At 53.9% G+C, this 12445-nt stretch overlaps 8 protein-coding genes across 8 annotated transcripts; 4 read left to right on the top strand and 4 right to left on the bottom strand.

Moving 5' to 3' along the window:
- Nucleotides 1-754: 754 nt before the first annotated feature.
- On the top strand, nucleotides 755-1599 carry AYL99_00831 (hypothetical protein; the record flags this gene model as incomplete). The annotated part of the gene is made up of 2 exons (XM_018832347.1): nucleotides 755-1128; nucleotides 1182-1599. The coding sequence occupies 2 exons, from the start codon at nucleotides 755-757 to the stop codon at nucleotides 1597-1599; spliced, it is 792 nt and encodes a 263-aa protein (XP_018698226.1).
- A 176-nt stretch (nucleotides 1600-1775) lies between these two features.
- On the bottom strand, nucleotides 1776-2111 carry AYL99_00830 (hypothetical protein; the record flags this gene model as incomplete). Its single annotated transcript, XM_018832346.1, has 1 exon — nucleotides 1776-2111. One exon carries the CDS (start codon nucleotides 2109-2111, stop codon nucleotides 1776-1778), a length of 336 nt encoding a protein of 111 aa, XP_018698225.1.
- Nucleotides 2112-2491: 380 nt separating this feature from the next.
- AYL99_00829 (transcription initiation factor IIA subunit 2) lies at nucleotides 2492-2982 on the top strand (the record flags this gene model as incomplete). Its single annotated transcript, XM_018832345.1, has 3 exons — nucleotides 2492-2532; nucleotides 2635-2782; nucleotides 2836-2982. The coding sequence occupies 3 exons, from the start codon at nucleotides 2492-2494 to the stop codon at nucleotides 2980-2982; spliced, it is 336 nt and encodes a 111-aa protein (XP_018698224.1).
- Nucleotides 2983-3587: 605 nt separating this feature from the next.
- On the top strand, nucleotides 3588-4752 carry AYL99_00828 (hypothetical protein; the record flags this gene model as incomplete). Its single annotated transcript, XM_018832344.1, has 3 exons — nucleotides 3588-3774; nucleotides 3828-3873; nucleotides 3921-4752. 3 exons carry the CDS (start codon nucleotides 3588-3590, stop codon nucleotides 4750-4752), a joined length of 1065 nt encoding a protein of 354 aa, XP_018698223.1.
- A 205-nt stretch (nucleotides 4753-4957) lies between these two features.
- Nucleotides 4958-5318, bottom strand: AYL99_00827 (hypothetical protein; the record flags this gene model as incomplete). The annotated part of the gene is made up of 3 exons (XM_018832343.1): nucleotides 4958-5045; nucleotides 5110-5165; nucleotides 5229-5318. The coding sequence occupies 3 exons, from the start codon at nucleotides 5316-5318 to the stop codon at nucleotides 4958-4960; spliced, it is 234 nt and encodes a 77-aa protein (XP_018698222.1).
- Nucleotides 5319-6700: 1382 nt separating this feature from the next.
- On the bottom strand, nucleotides 6701-8106 carry AYL99_00826 (hypothetical protein; the record flags this gene model as incomplete). Its single annotated transcript, XM_018832342.1, has 2 exons — nucleotides 6701-7512; nucleotides 8037-8106. 2 exons carry the CDS (start codon nucleotides 8104-8106, stop codon nucleotides 6701-6703), a joined length of 882 nt encoding a protein of 293 aa, XP_018698221.1.
- Nucleotides 8107-9186: 1080 nt separating this feature from the next.
- AYL99_00825 (hypothetical protein) lies at nucleotides 9187-10809 on the bottom strand (the record flags this gene model as incomplete). The annotated part of the gene is made up of 1 exon (XM_018832341.1): nucleotides 9187-10809. The coding sequence occupies one exon, from the start codon at nucleotides 10807-10809 to the stop codon at nucleotides 9187-9189; it is 1623 nt and encodes a 540-aa protein (XP_018698220.1).
- A 696-nt stretch (nucleotides 10810-11505) lies between these two features.
- AYL99_00824 (hypothetical protein) lies at nucleotides 11506-12351 on the top strand (the record flags this gene model as incomplete). The annotated part of the gene is made up of 1 exon (XM_018832340.1): nucleotides 11506-12351. One exon carries the CDS (start codon nucleotides 11506-11508, stop codon nucleotides 12349-12351), a length of 846 nt encoding a protein of 281 aa, XP_018698219.1.
- Nucleotides 12352-12445: the final 94 nt, after the last annotated feature.

The following is a 12445-nucleotide window of genomic DNA, read 5'->3' as shown; positions in this document are numbered from 1 at the left end:
AATGAATGAGGCTTGGGAGGGGGTGGGAGGCTAGACCGGCGAAGTGACCTTGGATGTACCCGGGTACGGGGACGGAGTACTCCAGACTGCCTGCCACATGGCTCCCTACTGTAGGTACTAGGTTACCTTAAAGTAGGGCTACCACCGCTTTTCGGAGCTCGCTATGGGCCACGTAGATGAAGTCATTCTTGATGCGTACGTAAAGACGCCCCTCAGCTGGATCTGGGTAACTATTTTTGCCTAATTGGACCTGCGATAACGGCAGGGCTGGAGGCAGGCTGAGGGAGTCGGTGTTAGGGACAGCTTGGGCGAGTTCGCCGGTCCATGTGTACTCCTTACCGAGGACGTGGTCCCCCAAGACGTCGTTCCTGAGGAGCTGCTGAGGCTATGTTTCCATCTATCTCTGGAGGCATGAGTACCTACCTTAGTTTGACGTATAGTCTTGAGAGAAGAGCGTACCCAACTCCCTCAACAGCCGCCACACCCGCACGAACAACGCCTTGTGAGCGTGCCACGGAGTACTCCGGGTCGTCGCTCGGGACCTGCCATTGCGCCCACCACTAGCCTCACTAGCCCCACGACCCCCCGCAGGATGCCTGCTGCAGGCAGACTTGCAGGCGTGAAGACTTGGAGACCTGCCAAGACGAATACCATCCCCCCATCTCGACCTACCGAGAAAAGACACCTCCCTACCTACAAACGCTTTCCTTATGTAGTACGCTAGTAGTAGACACCGAACGCACCTGCACCCACCATGGCTATCGAGATGCCGCATTCCGAGGAAAAGCTCCCGCTACACAAACCCTCCGAACCTACAGCTCTGCCCAAGCAGCATGGCCCTCGAAGACATTACTTCGTGCGACGAGTCATCCCAGCCATCCTGACGATACTGGTGATTTTCTCCCTGTTCCGCACTACGTTCGTCTGCGACCACCACTATGACCCGACCCTATCCCGAGTACCCTCAAGTGTCGTCACAGAGGATGAGCCCTCGAGAAACAAAGTTCCGCTGGAAGTACATGTCATGTCCAAATGTCCAGACGCCCGGGACTGTCTGCGCGAGCTGATTGTGCCGACAATGATTCGAGTGAATGAAAAGGTCAATTTCACAATGTCATTTATTGGAAGGTATGCTATTCGGCCCTCCGTCTAGAATCAATCCGTAGCTGACATGACCACAGCATCGATCCTGACTCTGACGCGGTTTCATGTATGCATGGTCCGGGCGAATGCCTGGGCAACATCATCCTCTTGTGTGCAGCCAAAGTCTATCCCGAAGTCAAACTCTGGCTCGGATTTGCCAACTGCATGATCTCCGAATATCCCGACATCCCCAAGCGAGACCTCGTCCAGAGCTGTGCCATGGAACATGGTCTTGATTTCCAGCAGCTTAATTCATGCATCAGCGATGAAGGAGAAGGAATTGATCTGCTTCGAGCCAGCATCGAAAGGAGCCAGGAGAACAATGTAACAAAGAGTTGCACAGTTAGGCTCGCAGAAAAGGTTCGATGCATCCGTGATGGGGGAAAGTGGTATGACTGTCCAGGAGGCAGCTCCGTCGACGCTCTCGTTCGTGATATCAACAACTTGTATGACTAGGATGGCGTTTCGCTCCTTTGGTTGTTTTTCAACGCTGGCAGTTTTCGATGTTGTTCAGCTCGCATGATACCCGAGTTCGACATGATCAACTCCCTTGAGCTTTTTCACAAACATAGTCTCATCACACAGCGTTATGCAGGCTCTGATGTCATTGTTTGCGGTCTGACCCATCAAGTTCAAATATATCTGAACATGTTCTCTCGAACACCCCGCTTCATGGCAACAGGCTTGCCATCCTCTAGCTCGAGTCCAGCCTCTCCCCCATCTCCCGCTAGATTCTCCATGGCTTGCCGCATTTCCTCATCGGCGTCAGCCATGCTCTTTTGCATCTTCTTCATCTTATCAACCGCCTCTTTCTTTTTTGCAGTTTCCTGTGCATTGGCTGGCTTGTCCAAAGATTCCGTCTTCGCAGTCGAGGTAGATGTAAAGCGAGGCTGTCTCAGCACATATTTTATGAGAAGTGGCTGGCCACGACAAATGGTCATGAGGAGAGCTAGAGCCTGTTGCTTCATTGTTGCAGACAGCCCAACTGGGTACGCCTTTCCAGCTTCAGATAGCTCTTTGAGAAGACGGAATGGTTAACTTTTTGAATATGAAGCTCTCATGTTTGGTTTTGCGGGGTGAGCCGACCAGGTGAGATATGAACCAATGACGTGCGAGATGAACGCCAAGCCCGGGTTTTTTATTCCAGCCAACCATTCTTGCAGACTAGACTTGCGACTTCTCAAGCCCCGATCGAGTCATATTAATATTGATGTATGTCCTTCTCATTCCTGCGACTTTTACACTCACTTTTCTCTCCGCTCTCGTCGCAGAAGACCCCAAGACTCGAGCGCTTGTCGGGAAGGGTTCAGACTCTGAGAAATCTAAGTAAGAGCATATTACAGCGATAATGGCGACGCAACAGTATTACGAGCTGTATCGGGGCAGCAGGTAGGTCACCCTCTGCCACCTGGTGCCTGTTGATTTATTATGTTCCCGCCTCGCAACACACTTGGTGAGATGATCAGGGGAAGATATTGACAGATGATGCAGCATCGGCGAAGCGCTTATCGATACGATTGACGATCTCATCAATGACGGCCGAATTGAACCCCAACTGGCTATGAAGATCCTCAGCAACTTCGATCGCGCAATCGCCGAGACGCTGGCAGAGAAGGTCAAGTCCAGACTGACATTCAAGGTTGGCATCACAGACCGGCAGCCGGACAGTAGATGCGCTGACAGGTAATTTAGGGGCACCTGGAGACCTATCGATTCTGCGACGATGTGTGGACATTCCTCGTTAAGGACGTCAGGTTCAAGAGTGACGGTGGGCAAGAGTTCCATGCGGACAAAGTCAAGATCGTCAGCTGCAATTCGAAGAAACCGGGCGAGGCATAGGTGCCCGAATGAACATGGACACGGTTATTCCACGGTGGCGCTCTGTCAGCAAGACTGCACTATCGAATGCGCATACGGATCTCGAGTGCTGCTACAATATACCCTTGGGCGGCGACAGGGACGGAATATTAACAAGAACGTTTACACGGAGTTGAGGGCTTTACTATGGAGTATGCGCACTCTGCGCGAAATGGAATCATGATACCCCGGGCATGATTAGACCCAGTTGAGGTGGCGAGAAGGCACCTCCAAATATCAAAAATTGTTGTACAAAATCCTCGTCGTGATGGTTTCGTCCATAAGTGATCAGCTCCTCATGGTAGCCATGGCATTCGGCTCCGTAGCAAGGCTCACTACCTAGGCTCGCACTTGTGAAGAGGTAGCAGGGTGCACGGTGGGGCATAGAGATTCAGCCATCACAACCTTACCAAACATCTTTGTTCACGCTGCTCTCCGTCGTGATCACAGATTCACTGCCTTCACAGTTTGGTCTCACCGGAAGCAGGCAGACATGCACAGATTGCTTTTTAGCAAATGCAATTCGCAACGGGCAAATCCACCTTGAGTTTCTGCACACTAGGGGTTTCCAGGCTACAGGTGTCGCGATGGCGCGCACTTTGCCTTGGTCGGTTGACCGTCTTCCGGCCGCAAACAAAGCACGAATGACTCCCGCGCCTCGTGTAAAGCGCGAGAGAGCACTCTCCCCAGCGCGCAGTGAGAATTTGGCCGATAAAGTACGCGCGACTGACCGCGGACGACCGCTCAAGACAGTCACTCGGACAAATTTGAGTCGTGTGTTCATTCAAGGCAACAAGGTGGAATGGATCTCGCTGACAGCTGGATAGGGAGAACACCTTCCTCTTCTCCTGTTCGAGGGCCTCCAACTATAGAGTGAGTATTCCTACTCGGTCACAGAGTATGCTCTAACAACGTCCCAGGCTCATGCAAGAGGGATACGATGCCGACGACAACTATATCATGGTGGAGGACGAGTTCCAGACAGTCGCACAGTCGTATACTGCACATCTGCACCACGCCGAGTACAAGAGACTGGTCAAACAAGCGCGAGAAGCAGCTCCGAAGGCTCTTCCTGAACCTACATCCCCCATGTCTGAGAGAACGAAGAGATGGCTCAAATCTGCCGCCTTGCAGAATAAACAAAACGAGACTTTACGACGAGTCATGGGAGATCCGATACTCGAAGAAGAAGAGGACGAGGACAAGGTCACCGACTTGTGGTCTGGCACCAGTCTCGCACCGCTGATGGCAAGCAGCAGCCAGCAGAAGAGGTCTCTGGTTGGCCTGGAGGGAATTTCGAGCAGTACAAAGGCTGGCATGGGCCTCGCCAGAAGTCAGAGCAGCAGAAGAAGCACCAGCAGCAACCCGAAAGCGGATGATCGTCCTCAGCACGCATTTTCAAGACGAGACAATATCAAGCCTTCATCGACTTCTGGAGCGGTGGAGGAGCGGGAAACTCGACAGAACGATCTGCCACCCATGTCGACATCTCGAATGTCTGGCCATAGTGTCCGAGAACACAGACACACTCCAGCACGGAACACCTCTGATGAGCGACCTGCAAAGCGCAGGTTCGTTGTGGACCTCGATGATGATTCTGGCCCACCGCCTGCGATGTATGACTCTCATGACGGCGGATGCAGATCAAGAGCAGCACCGCAATTAAACGGGAAGCCCTTATCGAAGGGCATGGCAAACAAGGAACGAGACAAGAAATCGCGACTTGAAGAAGTGCCGATGTTCATAATTTGAATTATCGGAGAGACCTTGTACCCTTATCCTATTTGCACCAGCCTATCCAAGGGTCCGTCCGGCACGACGGCCTAGAATCACAAGTTGATCAGCTCAGAGCTCTTCGAATTCGTGGCATATGTTTAAAGTCTGCTGCCATCCTAGCAGACGATGATTGTTTGGGTTGCTTCCACATGGTTCCCGATTTGTAGCTGTTGTGCGTCTCTCAAGCTGTGTTCTCCAGGGACTGTGTCTTCGAGGCAAGGTGCATCGCTTGGGCGTCCTCTCGAGCCTTTTCCACAAGTACCGTGTTTCTGAGGGGCCATACATCAGCAAAATGTTCCGTAGGAAAGGGTTCTTCATCTTGGAGACTCGTACCCTTCGACGTCTGTTCCCAGAGTGATGTTCTCACGACGAAAATCAGTTGGATGTCCCTTCAGTCGGCATACATTAGCAACTCTCTATTTCTGCGAGACGCCTCGCCGTCCTCAGCTTACAATGACGAGTTTCTTCTCTTTCGGAGCTCTCTGGAAACGTCCTCGGAGCTTTCCCTTGAGCCATTTGTGACCCGAGCGAAACTGATTCATTGTGGCGGTCTTGAGTTCTCGAAATGATGGCATTGATAGTTTCGCGGCAACAGGACAGGACTCGGGGTTTTCGGAGCTGTGACCGGAAGGTGTTGTTGGGTACTCGGACGGACGCCCTTGGGACCGGCTCATTCAGATATACACAGGATAGGGAGGTGATGCGAAGCTGTCAACGCTCGTTTGTCGACCTGACTTTGACTTGGTGCGTGTGAACAGCAGAGAAACCAATTTTTGTTTGCCGCGCTATGACAAGACATGTACAAAGGAGTGACTAGTGAATTGGACGTGAAACGAAAGAGGCGCGGGAAAGGCCCAAAAAGAAAGAATGAGAGACGACGAACATGCACCTCGCGAAGAGAACGTAACTGGGAAAAGAGAGATGGACGATCAGGCCATGACTTGGGTGTCGTGGCGCCCAGGTTGCCTTGGTGAGGAACGGTGAAGACACGGTGAGATGGAGAGGTTGATGGCAGCATGCCTAGTATGCGGAGCCCTTTCAAAACGTCAAACCGAGGCCTCATTCACTCATTGTTCAGGACGCACACGCCCACGGACCAACAAAGACAATGAGAGGGGGTCGCGTCTGTTGAAAGAGGTTGTCCGCCCTTCCTTGCCTCTGAGATCTTCCACGAACACGAGGGATCACCACTCGCCTTCTTATCCTGCACATGGGATCAGTGAGTGATGCATGAGGAGACAATTTCCAACACGACCGGCCAGCTCGCTCATGGCACCACCTTCTGAAACAGTGGGGACCATTGACACATACAAGACACGTTTCCGCCTCTTACAAAAAGCCTGTCTGCGAATGTCCGTGTTCCCCCATTCCTCAGGTTGATCCGACGGCGTGGGCACAGGTCCGGGCTCCTTGCACCGTCATGGTGTCCAGCGATGCCACCTCGACTGACGTCTCTTCAATTACCGGGCTCCTCCGAGTTACACCGCATGTGGGAAGCCAGCGCGAAGGAGGGCTTCCAGAAGATTGCTCGCTCACACTGTTTCAATGCTCAATTCTCCATGAGGGCGTCGACAACCACCTCCTTGCATCGCAGCAAAAAGTGGAAGTGGAAATGGGCGTGGCATGTCAATGGGCTGGACATGATTCAAGGGATACATTGCTGATCAACGGGCCATCGGAGCAACCCTTACGTCCATCTCCACGAGCTGTTCTTGACCTTACATACAGAGGCTGGAATAGGAACAGACAGGACTCGCGGCTCGAGGACAAGTCTTCTATCTTAGCAGCTAAACGACCAACTATATCTAGCAACGCCCCGGTTCCCTCCCATCAATCAATTCATCCTTTGCGTCAGCTGGAATGGGGGCAAATCGCCGTCATTGCATCCTGATAGAGAGAGAAAGAGAAAGCTATGGCCACTCAATCAATCCTGGCTCGTATCCACCACCGCCGCCAACGCATACTTCTCGTTCTGCTTGCTCATCTCCTTCGCAAACTCCTTAACGTGCTCGGGGACACTGTCCACCCGGTTTCCCTTTTCGTCGCCTTGCACCACGCCCTTGTATTCCACCGGCTCGCCGAAACACTCCCACACGGGAATCACGCCGGTCCACACTTTGTCCCGGATATCGTCCCTCTTCAGGTCCTTGAGCTCGTCGCGCGGGCCGCCGACCCGCACCTTGCCGCTGCCCCCGACGACCTTGACCCTCAGGATGCTGGTGCTCTGCATCTCCGCGCCGTCGGGCGGCACGCGCGTGTGGCGCCAGCGGTCGCGCACCACCGAGTTCGTGACCTGTTCCATGGCCCAGAGCTTCTCCTCCAGCGACGTCACCAGGCTGGCGTAGCCGAACAAGGTGGCGGATCGGTAGTTGACGTCGTGCGTGTTTGGCGTGAGCGTCAAGACGAGCCCGTCGACCAGCGTGGCCGACACCGTCACGGGCAGGCCTTGTGCGGTACCTCCTCCGCCAACGCCACTACCGCGATCGGAAGCCGAGTCGGGCGCGTCGGTGTGGCCGGCGTTGCGCGACAGGTTCATCAGCCGCGAACTGACGTACCCGTGCAGGTAGATGTCGAGTGGCTCGCCCAGCGACGCCGACGGGTGCTCGAAGCTCGCCGCTACGCCGACCATGGGCAGCGTGACCGGGAACGGATTCGACGGGTCGGGCGTGTTGAACGAGACGTGGACGACCGTGCTGGTGTTGATGATGGAGTGGATTTGCTCGAGGTCGTACGTTGCTGTTTTTCAATCAGTGTGGTGAGCAAAGCGGTCATTCATTGGTGAGTAAGTAATAATAACGCTGTGGCTTGCTCTCTTCTCCAAGTGTACTCTCTTTTTTGGGAAGGGGTAGGGCGTTCTGAAAGTCACAAAGAGAACAGCAGAACACAAGCAAGGAATGACAAAGTATGGCTCGCCCATATATCAGCAAAAGGCAAGAGAAAGCCGAAACGTTTCCCACCAAGAATCGACCACCACCACCACCACCACCACCAACGTGTCTCTGTTTCAACGTTCGCGTCCTCGTTACACATTCGAAATCATGGAGGAAGGTACTCCCCTCTCTCTTCTTCCGGTGGAAGATACCGTGGTGTATGTCCCCCGGATCCCCTTGCATCTTCTCCATCTCTCTCCATTTACCACACACGCGCCTAACTCAATCTCTCTCGCTCCACTTCTTCGGAGGTACGGACGCATCACACACATCACATCGTATCCCGTGGTCTGCTGCTGCTGCTGCTGCTGCTGCTGCTTCGGCACTCACCTCGCTGATTATACCGGTTGACCCTGTTCACCGGCGTCTTCGGGTACTCGAGCGTCCTGCCGTGACCCATCGTGACACTTGTAGTAGCGCTCCGGGAGGGACCTCGGATCCGTGTGGCTGGCCGGCTGGGTTCAGGTAGTCTAGGCTGGGTCTGGATAGATGGATAGATGGACGGACGTGGCGAGAGGGATCGTGGGTCGAGGACCGTGGATCCCCTTTTGCTGCGGTATATTTACCTGCTACTCAGGTGCAGGTCTTTGGGGAGGCGTGCTGCCTGCTCGGCCACAATCAATGATCGAGCTTGGTACTTTAATAGAAGAAAAGTGAGATTAAAATTGTTCAAGTAGAGAAGGGCAGGGGTCTCCGTGAGGAATATATCGATTGATTGTTGTCGTTGTTACACACCGCGCGGGCCTGTCGTTTACCTACTCGGAACAAGAGGTGGGAAAGTGGACACACACATACATATACGTGTGGAGGTAGGTATAAATACTCATGGTCATAGTTATATGGCGTCTATTTACTTTGGTAGATTCATTATCAATACCAAACTGCTCACTCGATGGCAGAAGCACAAACGCATCACGCCCCTTCCGCGACCCAATCCGAACTTCCGCAGCAAAGGTTGGGAGAAATAGTCGGAGCCTTATCAGATATTGGCATGTAGACCATGCACCCTCGCTCGCGGTCGCCTACCCCCCTTCTCCATTTTCTCCTTCCGGTCAACCAATCCTGGTGTATCTGCCCATGGACTGGGTTGAAGGTAAGGGCCGCAGAAGACCGCCCCCACAAAGAGCAGGTCCACCCGAGCACAAAGCGAAAACAAGCGAATCGGCAAGGCTCGTCAAGATAAGGAGCTTCCTGGGGAACTTCCTGCTTCGAAATGGCCGCTCTTCCATTCGGCCAGGCAGAACATGTGAGTGTCTTAGACGAGGCCGAAAACGAGCACGTATGAGGGCCATCCCTTTCTCCTCGGCACCGGAGCTGTTTGTGAAGACCAACAAAACCGAGGCAGAAGCAAGTCACTTGCTGACGCCCTGATCGACGGAAATTTACTATATAGCCTCTCACATAGGTTGTTTCTAGATCAATCCCTTTGGAGATTATCGATTTTTAAAGGCAGGCTTGAATTCGGCCAGCCGCAGTAACATCACAATTTGACTCTTTCTTGACTGCCACTGAGCCTTCGCATCTGTGGTCGGAAACTGGGACTCGATGCCACATTCGCGCTGCCTGAAGGTTGACCTTCCGAGCTCGATCCCTGGCCTGACCCTTCGGTGTCTTCAGATACCGAACTCCTCGCCGAAGGCGCCATGTTTGGGCCAGGGGGCTGGGCTGACGGTGCTCGGCCTCGCACTAGCCCCGCCTGTTGCTGCTGGCCGACTCGTTCGCGGTTCAGAAGCCACTGGACCTGTGATCTGGTGCTGAACAAGGCGGCGTTGGTATGAGCCAGCTCCTCTTTTATCCGTAACGTTTCGTTCATGATCTGCATTGAAGCTCGAGCGTCAAGATCTGTCAGTGCATTGGTAATTGCCGAAATCTCATGCTCGAGACTCGACACGGTGCCACGCAGAGATTCGTGCAAAGCCAGGAGATGCTGTTGCGTTTGAGAAATGGAGGAAGCCTCCGGGTCTGGAGAAGGTGTCAAGGCGCGAAGATGTGCCGGCATGAGGAGATCACGGTGCGATATGGCCGATGGAATGTGGTCTCGCTCAATCTCCTCGATGTCGGAAGCATCACCAGCCTGAGAATGGTCGGAATGACCAATGTGAGGGAGGACACGGTCATTGACAATATCGTTGATTTTGTCAAAGCCTGCCTCGAGCACTTCGTTGCGAACCTTGACCATGGCAAGTTGTTCCTGGAGAGATTTGAGCAGCTGAGATTGCTTCTGGAGGTACGGTGCTATGTGAGCCAGCGGGCACGTTTTGACATGATTCTCCCGATCATCAGGGTGGAAATCTTCCGTGCAGCCGTATCCTCGGCCGGGACAGCGCTGGCCTTCCTCGGCGCCGCAGATGTGGCCGGTAATCCCGTTCAAATAATCCCTGGCTGAAATCCTCTGACCACATACTTTACACTTGACGCCAGTATTTGGACAGTCTTCATCCTTGTGTCTCAACCAATCGCCTTTGCCCAGCTCGATGACGGCGCCGCAGTCACATTCAATGTGTGAAGAGTGAATGCACTGCTCCGGCACATAGTTCCTTCGTTTGACCAGTTTCCCACAAGCTGGATCTGGACACTGAAGCCGCTCGTGCGGACACTCTTTCGTTGCGTGTCGTTCGACGTAGCCTCGCGCGAAAACCTCCTCACAATCCTCGTTGGGACACTTGACTCTGATATCATTGCACATGTTGACTATGAGACGGGAAGCCTTGTGGGCGGTCGACAGGAGAAAGGAGCGACACGAAGGACACTGGTTGCGTGAACCGCTAGAGCCTCCCTCTCTATATTCTTTCAGGCATGATTCGCAGAATGTGTGATCGCATTCGAGGACAACGGGCTCGATGAAAGGGACGTGGCAGATGGGACACATCAAATTGGGGTCGTATTCCGACGCATAGTCGAGTGCTCGGAGGTCTATAGTCTTCTTCTCGAGCTCCCTCGACAGCGGTTCGTGAGACAGTGACGAGGGCGATCGTGGAGGTGAGACTCGGGGACGAGAGCGAGCGAACTCGGCAAAGAGGGTGTCGAACTGGGACTGAATGGGACTTGGTGAGGGCAGGGAACCAGAGCCTGCCCCAGAGTATCTCACATCATCATCATCCATATTGGCAGTTGACAGGATTGAGTCGACAACCTAATGAGAGAGAAGAGGAGAATCCTCGCATTTGACTGCCAGAGGGGCATGTTTTAAGAGAGGACGCTGTTTGGTTGAAGTCAAGTCTGGTTGTTGGAAGATGGATCGGAAGACGACGTGTGGAGAAAAGATTCGTCGCCTCGGGGCTCGGAATGTGGTCGCCACTATTAATTATTATTGCATGATGGACCTACGGAAGAGGGTGCGTTGTTCCTGGGTCCTGGGTCTGGGCCCCGCCTAGGGAGCCCTTGCCTGATCTGACCCCAGGGCTACCTAGAGAGGCCTCACCGGCCTAGCTAGTGGTCCTGGGCATGAAGGAGGACCCTGGAGGGGCGAAGGGGGGCACCCTCATGCTTGGCAGGTGCAACTCCCGGCCACTAGCCTGGCTGCACCTTGCCCCGGACTTTCCGCTGCTATTCCTTCTCCCAGGCTTCCGCTGACTACGTCCAGGCGCTCTCTATACAAAAGAGCCTCTTAGCCCATGCGATTCGTCCAACCGTGTGAGACACTCTCTACATCCTCGCACATAGACAGGACGTCCGCAATCATCATTTTGCCTCTCTCGTTCTCTTGCGCGTACCTTGGCATCGACTCCGGACCATCCAGCGACCTGCAACCTCCCCCGCGACATCTCGCCTCATACCTCGCGCTCAGGTCGAGCTCACCATGTCCAATCCCTCCCAACTCCTGCTCCTCGCGGACCACATTAAACTTTCCCTTCTCGAGCGCCAGCGCGCAATATCCCTCGATCTCGATGTCAACCCTTCGCAAGACTCGAACATCGCCCGCTCATTAGAATCCTTCCGAGAAGGCATCGAGGCCCTCTCCAACCGCACCCCCGACGAAGACTCGCTCCCCCAGCTGTGGAGTCAATTCAATGACCTGTCGCGACAGTTTCAAGGAGAAAGCTCCGCCACGGTTGACGACACACTCTCGTCACCGAATGACCCGACATTGAAAGAAGATTTTGAACGTGCAAAGACCCGCAAACCCGGTGACGCCGCCCAACATCAGAAGGCTTCGAACCTGCGGAAGCAGGATGCGGCAGTGGCGCAGAGTCAAGGCGCCAAAAATGTCCGCTTCCGCGATGACCCTTCGCAAGAATCACTCGATGCCCAAGATGAAGCGAACCGTGCGGCTCTCTTCCCTGCCCGCTATACTGATGAGGAGGACTCTCGGGCTCGCACACCCGACCCCACAGAGAGCATGGACAACCAACAGATCCACATCTACCACCGACAGGTGATTGCTGAGCAAGACGAGCAGCTTGACCGACTCGGTGAATCTATTGGCCGTCAACGTCATTTGGCTATGCAGGTGGGCGATGAGTTAGAGGGTCAAATTGCCCTCTTGGATGAAGTCGACAGGGGTGTCGATAGGCATCAGGGTCGGCTGGATGGCGCTAAACGACGGTTAAAAGGTGTGAGCGAACGGGCGAAGCAGAATTGGGGCATGACGACGATCGTCGTGCTGATTGTTATACTGGTGTTGTTGATTGTATTGTTAAAATGAAGCGGGGGCTCACGGAGTGAGAACCCATGGTGTTTAGGCAAGTGAGCAGGCGACGACCTTATAGATGGGTATACTGACAGGGATATTGGGTCCT

Source organism: Fonsecaea erecta (genome assembly GCF_001651985.1).
Source record: "Fonsecaea erecta strain CBS 125763 chromosome Unknown Scaff1, whole genome shotgun sequence".
Lineage (NCBI taxonomy): Eukaryota > Fungi > Ascomycota > Eurotiomycetes > Chaetothyriales > Herpotrichiellaceae > Fonsecaea > Fonsecaea erecta.
This window is presented reverse-complemented; position numbering and strand designations above follow the sequence as displayed.